General features: G+C 39.0%; 1 protein-coding gene across 2 annotated transcripts in view; it reads right to left on the bottom strand.

Annotated features, from left to right (window-relative positions):
• Window positions 1-6,935: 6,935 nt before the first annotated feature.
• SLC26A7 (solute carrier family 26 member 7) overlaps window positions 6,936-15,360 on the bottom strand; it is a 72,497-nt gene continuing 64,072 nt past the window's right edge. For both annotated transcript variants that reach the window (XM_037058711.1, XM_037058712.1), the window contains 3 exons: window positions 10,575-10,629; window positions 10,361-10,473; window positions 6,936-9,430 (listed from right to left, as the gene is read on the bottom strand). In XM_037058711.1, the coding sequence (XP_036914606.1) occupies window positions 9,395-9,430; window positions 10,361-10,473; window positions 10,575-10,629 (204 nt within the window). In that variant the 3' untranslated portion in view covers window positions 6,936-9,394. The remainder of the gene's footprint in view (window positions 9,431-10,360; window positions 10,474-10,574; window positions 10,630-15,360) is intronic.

Here is a 15,360-nt window from a genome sequence, read left to right as displayed (position 1 = left end):
AAATTTGAAATGAATATAAGTGAATATTTATAAAATATTGTCAGTGTAATAGAGGAAGGAGCAATTGTACATCTAATGTTAATTGGATAAGTTGTAATAAAGAACCTAACTCCATTTTCTATGTTGGAGTACTAATGATAGGTTTCAAACCTCACACCTCACTCATTCCCTTCTGCCCCCCATCTGGGCAAGCTGGTAAGAATGCTCCTTTGCTGTGGAGTTGAAAATACTTCATGGACCCTTTCACCAGCCACATCCCCTACCTAACATACAGATCTCAAGTAGTATCCTTCCCTTGATCTTTCAAGTCAATTTTGACTAGCTTAGGAGGTCTGGCCTGTTCTCCCCAGAAAGCTGATTACATAAGTGATAAATATTTTCTCAAAAATTGTGTCATTGTGGCATTATTAGTCTCAAACCAAATTTTGAGGGTAGCCATCTCATTTTTAAAAACTGACTACAAAAACAGGCAATCATAAAGGCAACCCTGGATGACATTTTAATGGCATCTTAAACTGTATTTAGCATGTAGAATTATAATTTTTCATTTACTTATCTCTGTTTCTCTCAGAAGTATCTAACTTTCTTGAGGACCAGAAATTACTTATTCTTATATTCACTTAAACCAGCACGATACCTGTAATGTGACAGATATTGCAATATTTTTTGAACGCATGAATGGTTTGCAGAAGCGAAGAGAGAATATAATTTTAAGAAAGGCAAAGTATTTGAGAATCTGAAAAGCAAAGAGATTCAGTGAAAAGATTGAAAAGTAGCCACTGAGTTTGGGAACTGGGAAGTGAATGATCCTTATTCCAGAACCCTTTAAAACTGTAGTGGGAGCAAAGCCCACTGCAAGATCAGAGATGGGCAGCAAATGTTGACTGCCCCTTTAACAAACTGGACTGAAACCTATCCAGGCAGGACTGAACACAGCAGAAAGAAGAGGCAAAAAAGAAGCATGGCCAGATAAGGATTTTTTTTTTAGTTAGGTGAATAAGATAAAAAAATTTTGTAGACAATGGTTGTACCTAGACAAGTCAAAGAGGTTGAAGACATGAGGAAGAGGAATTAATTAATAAAACAGGGTCTGAAAAAGCAAGATGGAAGTTTTGACTTTAAAAAAAAGTAAAATTAAAATAACAAAGCAAGGTGGGGAGAAGAAAAACTTCACGTGGCAGATCTAATCTTGATTAGAAGAAAGGTCAACTAAACCCACGACACTTCAACAACAGAGTACTTATAGATTTTCATGTGTATATCTTTAGGTGCATATCCAAAATCGGTAGAAAATTGAGAGGCAAAAATGCATAGTGTCTTCCAGCATGTGGAGGAAAGGTCATCTATAGAAGACCCTTAGAATCAGGACTTAGAGGAGGGTTAGCATACTGGGGAATGAAGGAATGGCAAAAGCACTGAGCGCAGAGAAGTGAGAGCACGAAAGGCCCACCTCAGCCTCCAGACTAGGAATTCGCGAGGACGCCCATCCGCAGAGACAGCGTCCTTCTCCAGACACCTCATCTGTTTACCTAACAATCTGGTGGTCTGTCTATGCCACACAATCTGGAATCCAGGATGTCAAGACCAACATATTAGATATCGCCCCATTTTAACTCGGGCTGCAAGTAGCTTTTCTAACAGTTATAGTCTATTTTACTCGATGTTACCCTGCCCTCTCTCTCCCTCACATCGGCATTGACCTGGATGGTTTGTCCTGGGCAAACAAAGTGTGAGAAGATGCAGCAAGGCCCCCCTCACTGGTCCTTTGGGACTTGGGGTTTCAGAACACTGCTACACAAATTCTCTTCAGGACAATTTCTGATTTCCTTTTTTGGGGGTTGGGAGATGGAGTCCAAGTACATATTTTCTTTTTTAAATTTGCATTGAATTTATTGTGCTGACATTGGTTAATAAAATTACATAGGTTTTAGGTGTACAGTTCTGTAATACATCATTTGTGCATTGTATTGTGTTCACCACCCTGAGTCATGTCTCTTTCCATTACCATTTATCCCCGTTTACCCTCTTCTACCTTTCCACACCCCCTTCCCTCTGGCAATCACCATACAGTTGTCTGTCTCTGAGTTGGGGGCTGGGGGAAAAGGTGAAGGGATTAGGCAAAAACAAAACAAAACAAAATGTGTTCTTAATTTTGGTATCTTCTGAACACTTAATACAATTAAATGTATTGCCCGTAGAAGGAAAAATCACTTAAAAAGTAGATAAGGAATATGCCATGGTGAGCCTATTTCAGAAAAATGAAAGCGGAAGACAGAAATTCACATATCTGGCAGAGATTCAGGATTGAATGTTATTTTCCCTCTAGTTATTATGATGGTTTCCATCAGCCTCCGTCCTCAAACGGAAAGTAGCTGAGTGATATCGCTGGCACCTTCTCTTCATTCCAACTCCATCCACGCCGAACAAAACAGGTTTAACTGTAATTCACTCTGGTAGCATTACATAAGAAATTTCAATGAAGGTGTTGAAAGAAAAATAATTACCCCAGGAGCCTTGGGCTGGAAGGGAAATAGCTCCTCTTTATGGTGTGTTTCTAATGGATATACGTGGGAAATACCCCGGAGGATGAGACCCTTTTCTTATGTGACTGCATTAGTATCCGTCAGCACCAGTGTAAATGTGCCACACAAGGAGACTGAAATTTTCCATGATGAAAGATGTTAAATAGCAACCTCTGGTCTTAGGAAAGTCACCCAGGAATACATGAATAAGGAGAGTGTGTTTCAGGATAGTATACTTTCTGATTCTGACAAACTCATATGAATTTAAAGCAATGGTGAATTTGACATGGTCCCTTGCCACGTGACAGAATCATACACCCAGTTCTGGTTCCTTACGAACAGCACCGCAGATCCACTACGTATCCGCAACGTGCCGTGGCCAATGCGCATGCCCGAATAAAGCCTGCGTTGCACACGTACACACCTGAGGATCAGAGTGCAGGGACTTCTTTCATATTCCTGGCTAAAAAAGCCCTTGTGACTGATTTCCATACTTTAGGGCGTAAACTGAAGTGGGCCGTCATTTAAAAATCCTTGTTCTTGAAACCAACCCAGTGAAATTCTGAGCCACTAGGTCTTGGAGATTGTGTTTGAATCTGCATATTTAGTAAATGCCCATTGGGATTCTGGTACCAATATTATAAGGATAACATTTTTATTAAGATTTAAGAGAAAGCTGGTGTCATGTTTTAACGGATTAACCCTCTACTCTGTTAAGCGAGACCCTCACTACTTCGGTATTTCCATCGGCAGTGTAGAGAAGAGCAAGTGAAGAAAGAAAAGAGGGTTATTACTTAAGACAAAGATTACATGTCAGTCCCATTTCTCGGCAGTCACACCGCTCCTCTCAAATCTTAATTCCAGATTCACAGCAAAAGTCATGGGCCCAAGCCCCAGAAAAAGGAAAAATTGCTATGCAGGAAGAATCGTTCGGCTTCATGAACCCTACTTCCACCGCATTCGTGTGGGGGACAAGGAGGACACTGGTCACCAGGAATGCCTGAGGCTTATCTCTCAGCCTACGTCCCCAACATCACCCCGCTCCCTCCCACCATGCCAGCCTGCCTCCCAGTCCTGTACCTCCGCTCCCATCCTCCCGGCAGCAATGCCCCGAGCCCCAAAACCGTTTCTAACCTGCCTTCCTCACTACAATGTAGCCTGTGCTTCGTTTCCTTGAGTCCCTGATGGCAGTTTTAGAAGCTGATCAGATGAACTACTGCTTCCTAAGGCTAACACACAATGCATGGTAATGGCTTATACGTGTTTTTTCCTTTCTTATAATATTTGCTCCAGCCTATGTGACTAATGATGAGCACTGCAGACCCCTTGAAAGACTGGTGAAGTAAATATCTGGACTCAAGAGACACCTAGATGCTCCAGTGATCATATCATCATAGGATTAACCATGCCCCATATGCTCCGTAGCCTCTACAACCCTGCCTTTATCCTCGTCTCTTTCTTCCCCCAGACCATCAAATGGCCAGCCACTGTGCTCCCTGACTCCCTTCTCTGCACTCTCTCGGGCTTTATTAGCCTCAGGAAAATATCTGTATTTAAAAATAGCCCTGGCTGGTGTGGCTCAGTGGTTGAGTGCCTGCCTGAGAATCAAAGGGTTGCAGGTTTGATTCCCAGTCTAGGGCACATGCCTGGGTTTCAGTCAGGTTCCCAGCAGGGGGCGAGTGAGAGGCAACCACACATTAATGTTTCTTTCCCTCTCTTTCTCTTTCCCGTCCTCTCTCTAAAAATTAAAACAAAACAAAACAAAACAAAACAAAACAAATAAAATGTAAGGAACTTACTGAAATTTTAAGAAAATAGGGAGCATGGGCACTTGGGAGCCCCGTAAGATGTGAACCAAGGTGTAAGAGAGTATAAAAATGGGTGTTAAATATGGAAGTTGATTAGAAAAACACATTACAGTCTAAAAAAGGCTCTGATGTCCCTAACTTTTCTAAAAAGGCAGCTCTAGAAGCAAAGGAAATAAAGATGGAATGCTAGTTTATTTTTACTTATTTTCTTATCGAAGTATTTTTTCAAAGTAACAATTGTTCTTGTTAAGTTTAGATTCTTAATGGATTTACTAATTAGCCAATTTCTAAATGTGGGCATAAAAAGAAAGGCCACAAATAGAAAAAATACTAAAAAAAAAACCCTTTCTACACTTAGTAGGGAGATGTTTCTTTATTATTTATGACAGAAAGGAAGTAAGTTTGACCAAAATAACCTTCCTTCCTCTTGCTGAATCAATAGAAAATGAGGACTTTTATATACTGAGTACTCTGGGAGAGATCATAAATCACATGTGAAGTAACCCAGTATTCTTTCCTACTTAAGAAACAAAGAAAATAAAACGAAAGAAAGAAGAAACAACAACATCAAACAACGTGGGGAACTTTCTCTGCAGTTAGTACCAGGACTCTCTCCTGCACCTAACTCTGTGACGACCTGTAGAATTAAGCATGTATCTGTTGCTACATTTAAAAAATATTTTTAAAAAACTAGCTCAGTTTTATCTTCTTTAATCAGATGGATGATCCGTAGGAACCTCCATCAGAATGTAATACGTCTCGGCCTCTGAACCGCCATTGGTATGTTGCAAAACCATGCTGGACCACTCCACTGTTTCGTGGCCAGACTCTCACCTGAGTAGCCAGGTGTGGCTGGTAATGTCTATGCTCAACTACTGTACCTGGCATCAGAATGCCTTAACCATGGAGCTCATGACTATCACATTTTTTATGCAAAAGCAATCACATTATATTAACCATAAATGGCATTCTGGTAATCTTGTTTTTCAGACAGAAAACACGAACATTTTTAAACGTATAGGAAATGTATAACTCCCTGTTGTGGACTGAATTATGTTCCCTCAAATTCATATTTTGAAGCCCTAACCCCCTAATGTGACTGCATTTGGAGATAGGGCACATAGGGAGGTAAGGAATTTAAGTTAAAAAAGGTCATAAGAGTGAGGTCTTTAGTGATAGGATTCGTGTCCTTATAGAAGAGGCACTAGAGAGTGTTCTGTGTGTCTCTGCCACATGAGCACAGCGAGAAGCTGGCTGTCTGCAAGCCAGGAAGAGTGTTCTCATCATAAACTGACTGTTTGGCTGGCACCTTGGTATTTGACTTCCCAGAATAAAGAACTTTGAGACATAAAAGTCCATGGCTTAAGCCACCCAGTCTCTGGCATTCTGTCACAGGAGGGAACCGTTCCCATCATCACAGCTCCTGCCCCTCCATCTGGGGACACGGCACACTTTCTGCCATAGTTCCTATCTCTTTACCTTGGTCTCTTCTTATTCTTAGCATGTATTATCATTTAACCTCTATTAAATGTATTTTAAATTTATCTCATTTATTTTCTGTCTTCCTTGTTAGAATGTAAGCTCCATGAGGGCAGGATTTTTTTTCTCTATTTTATTGACTGCTCTATTGCCCAAACCCAGAAGAGTAACTTATATGCTTGTCCTTGGAGCAGTAACCTTTAAAATGCTGAAAAGTAATAAAATCAGCCTAGAAACTCAGGGAACACAAACAACACCATACAAATGAAGAACCCAAACAAATAATTAAAATACACACATTTGTTAAAATTAGAACAAAAGGATGTAAACCGGGTGAAAAAGAATTACGTAAATGCAGTCATACAGTCAGAAGTGCCCTTCATCAGTCTTCCATAAATGAAGGCACAATGCCCCACACTCCTAGGGGGACATTCTGTAAGAACGAATTAAAAGAATAATGAATAACTCCAGTAGTTTTCAACACATAATACTTGGTGGCCATTCTAAGAAAAATCTCTCTCTCTCTCTCTCTCTCTCTCTCTCTCTATATATATATATATATATATATATATATATAATTTGCTTTACTGTAAATACCTTGAAATAATGGACACAAATTTACTTCAGCACAATAGTTATTAAATTGCAATTTAGTTCTATGTGAATTGGTTGTTACACGCTGAGTTAATACAAAGAATTTTAGAATAGTTAAATACACTTAAAAATATAAAATAAGTATGATATGTTAGACAACATGACTTTTACTAAAAATCTTTGGATTGTGAAAGCACCATTTAACTCATTATTTGAAATCTGGCAACGAACTTGTTGCAAAAACCCGTGTTCTACATTGAATTAGGTCGTCATCCCAGAGAATACAGGACATGCATCTCTGAGGCATATGCGTGTTCCACAACACTAAATATTTTAGAAACCACTAAATGTCAAACAAATGAGGGTATTAACACATTAATGTTTTCATTAAAAAAGATCTTTTTCTTCGTTATAGTATGCATTACAGAATAGAGATCTGTCAAATGAGATTACTAAACGTGGTTTAAGCTAGGCCTCATAACACTTGCATCATGATTGAGGGCAAATAACCTTTAAAATGAAAGACAAATGATAAAATTAAAAAGGCATTTATTTTGCATAAATGTAAAGTTAACAGTCCTTTCCTCGTTACATATTTTATTGTTAGTTTATATATGTCAGTTTACAAGGCCCTTAACATTCTTACAGGTCAGCTTTAATTTTGTAATTTATTTTGCCATAATAAATATTATGAAAGTATTTAATCGTGTAAAAAAAAGGTGATCTCATAAAAATCATTCAGTGTCACTGGAAACATTCTAGCATCTGGACCATATTGTGTTGTTAGTGCCTGCTTTGAAGTAAAGACTTAGGGTTCAGAATTTTGTGTGTCTGAAACACATATTCAGCTACTGGGCTCTCAGAACTCATTTCCAAGGAGATTCTCAAGGTCAACACTCATTGTTACCTTCCTGTGCAGAACAAGTCTTAGAACACGGGCTCTATGTATGGCATATGTTTTGGTCTTTCTTTGCTTTGAAGATAATATTAACATTGGACACCAGAGTTTTTGGCTTTTAAGTTTTATCCATTAAACTTCTATAAACACTGAAATGCATTCAAATACAGGAGCCTGTGTTACATCAATAGTAAAATAGGACAATCTATCTACTGATTAAATATAATGATTTTAATGCCATAATCTCTAACAAATTAGAAAATGCCTGCAGAGCATGAATTTAATTATAAACCAAAGTCACATAGAAAAATATCAATTTATAGATAGAAAAATATATTTTATTTTTTTTACTTTCCTTGACTCATGTTTATGTACCAATGACCAGTGGATTAGGGACAGTGAATGTTACTGCCATCTACCATTGGAACAGTTTACCTGGACAGAGTAGAATTTCTTTCTCTGAGCTAATTTTACCTGCGATGACTACCTCCACCTTTTCCTGGTACATTATTTGACAGGAATGAAAGCTGGCCTCACTCATTCCGATTCAGATCACTTATAAAGGGACTGAGGATTCTTGGGGACAGAGTGTTCTTTATAGTTCATGTCAACTGAAGTCGAAATGGCTGGATGAACTACAAGAATTTGAAATGTTTATTATTTACCCTTTATTTTATAACCTTGTCCTATCTAGGACTTAATATTAAAATTAAGGGCAATATGAATGTTAACCACACACTTGCAGGCACAAGAATTTACTCTTACAGTTGTCCACAAAAACCACTAAATTATTTGTCTTTCAATTTTGTTTGCAACCCATTTCTCAAACTCACTTTAAAGTATTTGGCTTTTTGTTATACTGGTAATTTCTAAATCAGTTAAAATGCCTTATGACTTAAGCATAATTATGTAGTCACGCCTACTGACCTTTGAAAGTGAGATCTCTTTTTAGGTAGATTAAATAGATAGATAAAAATATGAACAAGCGTAATTGCATGTAAGTAAGAACACATGTGCAAGAATGAAAATGGTAACTTATTCAGGTTATATAGGTCAGTCTAGCCTAGGGTGTTTGTCAATCACCCTGTTAGTTTGGTAGGTTTACAAACAATCACATATCTAAGCTCTCCAACAAAAGAAAAGTAAAAGCGTGCATAAATGAATATATAGAGGTGTATTATGTTACATCGACTATCTCTCTGAAACAGGAAAGTTTCAAACAACTGTAATCTTATAACAGAATAGCACAAAGACATCCTATTTACCAGTGATGTTTTCTCATCTAAAACTCATATTTGTGAAAAAATGTGCAATTTCCACACTCTTCAGCTCCAACAAAATTAAACTGAAAACAGAGACTCTTATGAGGTGGGGATGTGGAAATCAGGGGTATCAGGTCTTAAGGCTTCCTAAGCATTTTTAATAGTCACAGCCAAAGAGACTAATGTGAAGAATTTGGTTTCTTTGGAATACCAGTCATCTTAAAAATATTTCTGAAGACTGTGGTGCATGGAACAGCATGGAGAACAATGGTTTCTAGTTTGTTATTTGTTTTTGTTTGACTTATTTTCTGTGAACTTCAAATTGTAGCACATAAAATAATATTTAACCTTATGATATTTAATTCTTTTCCATAAGGGGAAATGGCAATGTGCTAAGTTGTTTCTGTATATTAGTTATAGATCATCCTGGATTTTTATAAATGATTTGCAAATGTTCTAAAGCTCTGATGACAAAATGTTTCTCAGTTTTACAAATCAACTTACAACAAAAAGGAAATAAAACAACACAAACTACTGTTGAAGAAGAAATAAATTCACATTTAACCTTTCAGCACACTAACACTAAATGCATACCAATTTTTATAAAATAACTGTAAATAACCTACTCAGTGAATCTGCTCACTAACAGAAATTAGACAGAAATTGCTGGCAAATCTTGAACAAGGACTCCGTGGTTATGAAGTCCCATTGTACTTGCAGTAGAGTTCATCCACAGCATCTAAACAGCAACAGAAAACGGTTGTGCAAGATACTGCACGGCCTCTTCAGGCAGCTGCTGACAGAAGGAGCCGGGCTGCGGCAGAACCGGTCTCAGACCTCACTCTGGTCATTGAGTTTGCTCAAAGTCTGAAATAGAAGAGGGAGAAAAAGAGCATGTGCTCCTGACCAGTTAAAGAATAGTAGCACTTGAAGCAAGGTGTTCAGCCAAGCTAAGAAAACAGCCTACAAGGCATTGAGTAGAACAGTTTGAAGATCCCAGTCCGAGCTCAGAGTGCTGACTTTGAAATCGGCTCCACCACTTAAAAATGGTGTCACTTCCCTGGGCCTCTGTGTCCTCATTTCTAACACTGGGTTAAATAATAGTATCCACCACATAAGGTCGCAGCAAACTTAGTGAATTAATATTGGTAAAGCTCTTAGTAGACTCCTAGAACATAACAAGCACTCAGTAAATGTTAGGATATAATAATAGTAATAGTATCAATGTTAATATTTTGTAAATACATATAGTTCTGATGGAACATAATAGCACAACTCTGAGAGGCCCAACTGCTGCTCCAGGGCATGAGGAAAGGCAACATCATTTAAAGTCAAAGAAAAATTGCAGGACGTCAAAGCTCTAGGATGAGCTCTGAAACTAACAAAGCCCCGTGTTTGGAAGACAACCGGCACTTCAGACCGTGTGAGTGCTGGGCTTCCCAAATACTATCTCCACAGCCGGCGACATAAGTCCAAGGCATTAGAGTAGGAAAAAAGCTATAATGCCGCAATATTCAGAGTGTTTTTATTTGACAAAGGTGGGTTCATATTCCCAAAATAGTGGGTCCCGGAAGAAGCATTTATTTTATAAGCAAGCAGTTTATACTTAATAGGTGATCACTAAATCCTCTATGCCATGATGCTGTTGGAAGATCCAAATTATTAAACAATATGACAGAGGACTCCAGGTGGGGGTTAATATGTTTTTAGATACCATTTGGGTAGTAGGCTAATATTTTTAAAAAGCCCTTGATCATACATACTAATTTTTCTTATAATTGTCGCATGCCAACTTACCTGTCTCACTTTATTTGAATGGATGTTACTTAATGCAGCAGATACCGATTTAAAGAAAAATGGTTTCTCTGAGTCTAGATTTCCACAGTATGTCATTGCTTTTACCAAGGAAGCTACAAGAAAGCACAAGTGATACAAGAACTACATCGCAGCAAAAAAAATCAAGTTCAATTGTTCAAGGATTAACACTAGTCAAGGACATTTCCTTTCTTACCTGTACAATGGGCTAAAAATACATCCACATTCTTGCTCTTGCAGTCCGTGCAAACCTGGAAGAATTAAAATGGTACACCCACAATTAATGCAGGATAACCGACAGGAAGGGATGCAACGCCTTTAGAATCCAGAATTTCTAATAAAAAGTGCCAATATGATGTCTGACCACCAGAGGGCGGCATTGCTTCACAGTCGGGCATATCCTGGACAGCTTCTGGAAGTGTCTTAGCAAAGATAAATGCAGCTGGGCACTTCATCTTCATATACAAATAAGATTTTTCCTTTTTATTGAATTTATTTTGGATATACTGGTTAACAAATTTATATGGGTTGCACAATTTTGAACACATTACTCGTATTATGTGTTCACCACCCCGAGTCAGGCCTCCATCCATCCCCCACACTCTCCTCCACCTCCCCTACCCAACCCCTCCCCAGCAATCAGAAGTGCACTGTTGTCTGCGTCCTGTTTTTTGTTTATATTCAATATCTCCCTCCCCACCTCACTCCCCTCACCGCGCACACACTGCCAGCAGCTGTCAGCCTATTCTCTATGAGCCTGTCGCTATTTTGCTTGTTAGTTCATTTTGTTTATTTGGCTGCTTATATTTTCCACTTCATTTAATAAAAATCAAAGAATTGCCTCTCCTTCTGTATAAGAAATATATAAAATTGTTCTCAATTTTATTTTAATTGAAATCAAGGACCCATTTGTGAAAGTGATGAAAACAACTAAACTTTAATATTTTTACAATTTGCACATATGCATGGACTCTCGAAATCCCATCCACGAATGGTAAATTGAGAACCTCACTGTACTTGAGTTTGATTGCCCGACTTTCATTTTTAAAGGTCCATCCAGAGATCCTAATTAATTTGGTTGCCATAGTCTAAGGTCTTGCCTCATTCTAGCCTAAGAAAATCTCAAATAAGAACTTATTGAAGGCCCTGACCTTAAATTAACCAAGACCAAAGTCACCCCATAAAATTCAGTGCAAGGAAATGTAGAGGTTTTAGTGACTGTAAGATAGATTTTCTTATATAACAGTGAGTTATTTTACCATTAAAATGTCAAAACCTGCATTTAAATATATTCCAATACTATGCATGAAACATCTAAAATTTTCCCACATATTCTTCTAGCAGTAACCATTCTAGCACAGTTCTATGCTAGAAGAACTGTAGAACAGGAGATGTTTCTCTTGGAGAATGAGTAAACAAGCAAACAAATAAATAATACATGAACCGAGACCTGGCCTGTGAAGAAATGGCTCCTGTTTGTGTAACTTAAAATGACCAGTTCAGGTGACTTGTCAGTGTTTGACTTTTCCTTAAGTCTCAGGAAAGCACAAGCACGTTGCTGTGGGCAGTGAGTGTGTGGATGCCGATAAACGTAATCTCCAGTTCGCTGACCTCTCCAGTGTCCTAAGCGCAAAAAATAAACAGAAGTCACTCCACTTCCTTCCACCTCTCACTGCTGGGAGAATGTTCCTTCTACTAAAGTGACCAAGAACATAATCCAGGCAGTGCCATTAAAAAGGACGGCCTGCGCGGCCAAGGAGACTCTGTGGCTGTTTACTCCGGACCCTCTTTCAGGGCGGTTGCAGCTATGACGTGACGTCAGTTGCACTGATATTATTTGCATCTTAAGAAATGACTTTTGCACAATAAGAAGATTGTGAAGATTAGAAGATTAGAAGCTAATGTTATTGAGTACTTACTAACTTCTCCAAGCTTTATGTTCTTTTTATGGAACACATCATTTCTAAGTTAAGCTTCCCAACAGCTTAATAAAGTGGGTATTTCTGCTTCCAGTTTATAGAAAAATGAACACCTAAGCCCAGGGCACGTAACCAGTTATATAGCTAACATCTGGACCCAGGGTCCAACTGTCTTTAAAAACCTATGTTTTTAATATCCATCGTAATTTTCTATAACCATGATGAAATACATCAAATAGTAATAAGGAAATTAAAAAGGGCAGTGTGATACAAAACTGCGGGTTTTACAAATATAGACAAAAACGCTAGGCCAAATGAAATGTAATTTTCTTCCAATTTTAAAATAAACTACATCGGTTAATTTATTCCATCATTTTATCAGGTAGTAGTTTAACCATTAGGGTGTTTTTTTGAAAAGCTTTTCTTCAACATGTCCAATTTGTAGATTTTTTTTAAACTCCATTAAATTTTCAACCTTAGATTATAAACTCAGTGGGAACAGGTACCATTTCCTCCTCTTTACTAATTCGGTTGTGATTTGCAATATCTGGAGAGGACAGCAAGTTAGAGAACATTCAGAAACAAATTTATAAGACAAAATATACATACTTGCTTTTTTCCAGTAAAAGAACACTCCTAGCCCTGGCCAGGTGGCTCAGCTGGGTGGAGCATGGTCCCATACACCAAAAGGTTGTGGGTTCAATTCCTGGTCAGGGCACAAACCTAGGTTGCAAGTTTAATCCCCAGTCTGATGTATATGGCAGGTAACTGATTGATATTTCTCTCTCATATCGATGTTTCTGTCTCTTTCTCCCTTCCTTTCTCTCTAAAATCAATAAACACATCCTCGGGTGAGGATTAAAAAAAACAATCATAGTCTAGTGTTTCTCAAAATACGATCCGAGGACCACATGTGTCAGAATTACCTATGATTGCTTAAAATGCAGATCCTTGCGTCAGAACTAGGACTCAGATAATTGCATTTTAAGTGAGCACTTCATAGTATCTTTATGCACAGAAATTTAACAACACTCATCTAACCTTGACAACAGAAGGAAAATAAAAATGCTGAGCACAAGAAGCCCTCCAATAAAGAGGGATTATCTATGTACAGTCCAAATTTAGATGCAAGAAAAGTATTCATGTGGAACCCTATGCCAAATTCTATAAAGATTTTATAGTGAACAAGATAATGAAGGTTGATTACATTGGGAAAGGATGGCTTACCAAAAATGACTACTAGAGTTAAGGCCTAGGACATTTAAAACTGAATCACGGAACATAATTTATTTTCTGAATATCTGCTGACGCCGACACAAAAGCAGCCCTCGGTTTTACCAAATGAATAAACTGAGATGCAGACAGGTTAGCTGACCTCCCCAACCCCAGCTAGAGTGACACTGTTGAGACCCCACTCTCAGACTGCCACGTGCTGAGCAGCTTCTCCTCCACGTAATCCACTTCGTCTTCACAGAAAAGCCACACTAAAGTCGACCCGAGTTTGAAAGGTTGGACATTTTAAACTTAAAGTACAAACAACAGAGACATGGTTATGAAACACCACAGGAAAGTCAAAACCTGCAACCTGAGAACTTTTAAAGACCACTGGTGTTCACTGTTTAAAAGTCCATGTCCAATTTCAACTCTGGCCATGGTGAGGAAACAATACACGAGTATCCCATCCTCCACAAATAGAGAAACAGCAGGACAAAAACATACAAACAACCATTTTCAAACAATGGCAACAGACAGCCCAGAACTAAAGAGAAAGACAACAAACGAGGCGAGCTCGCCAATCATCTTAGCTTTCTGTGCGAACAGGACTTTGGGCCACTGCAGTGGGATGAGGGGGACCCAGGGAAAACAGAGTGCTTCACTAAGCTGCGCAGGATGGGAGTCCAGGGAGAATCGGTGGGTGTCATTTGGGGGAGTAATGGAAAGGAAGAAGATATGCATAGAGAGTTCCAGAAACGCTTACAGGTTTTAACTAAGTTTTTCACTCGAGGCAAATCCACTCTGAGTGGATGCAGCCTGAGGCCGGGGTAGGAGAACCCTGCAGAGGCAAATGCCAGAAGACAAGGTGAGCTGAGCTTGACACAGCAGAAGCTGGTGAGGGACTGAGAACAGCTGAGGGACAGGTATTGCCTCCTCAAGACCCTGCCCCAAATTTAGGTATTAGAGAGCAAATGGAAATAAGAAGAAGGGCACATTTCTTGTTGAGTCAGTACTTACCCAAAAGAGAAAAATATTCCAGAAGTGCCTGGCATTCCTTGAATTGGCAACATTGGGTGTTCTTTTTTCATAGAAATGAGGGCTTGTGAGCTTTGTCAGTTTGAGTGACATAAAAATGTTATTTTTGCATACCAGGATGCGCAGAGACTCTGCAGTGATGGGAAGTAGGAAGCACCATCGTCCCAGAGAATAGAGAAAAACTCCTGCAATGGGCGCTGTTTCAGGGACCACACATGATATTGGGTCAAGCTCTATGAGGGAATGACGTGAGACAGAACATCCTGTCACCACCAAGGCTACTTGGTTATCATGGAAGACATCCACGTGGACAAACGACATCGTCCACGCAAGACAATGAGAAAAATGAGGTGGTGAATCAATACCTTGCCTTAGGCATTAGAATGAATAATTATTTCACGACTACCCTTGAATAATTTACTGCTCTCTCACAAATAACTCAGAGTTACAACAGCTTTAAATTATAACGAAGATACTTTACTTAGACACACCGAGAGCAAATCTTGGCTGTACAGCTGATTGTAGGCTCAACGTACAGCATCCCTATCATTCAACAAAGTCTTTGAAATGGCCACAGTTCTCAGACACTGGGTAAAATGCTGAAGAGAATATGATAGGCAAGACACAGTCCCTGCCGTCTGAAGCTCTTGGCCAGTTTGCACAGGAGCGACGTGACCAGACATCTAGTTACAGAACAGCGGGGAGAGGCATGCCCTTCTTGCTCCTAGGGCCCGCTCACTGAAAGCCGTCCTTGGTCTGCCTAGCAGTGTGCCTGTCTGTGTTAGAGGCTGGACCCACTATTCTCTGAGGGTC

Source organism: Sturnira hondurensis, unplaced genomic scaffold (genome assembly GCF_014824575.4).
Source record: "Sturnira hondurensis isolate 20B ecotype Veracruz unplaced genomic scaffold, ASM1482457v3 Scaffold0010128, whole genome shotgun sequence".
NCBI lineage: Eukaryota > Metazoa > Chordata > Mammalia > Chiroptera > Phyllostomidae > Sturnira > Sturnira hondurensis.
The sequence above is the reverse complement of the archived record's forward strand: the minus strand, read 5'-3'. Positions and strand labels throughout refer to the sequence as shown.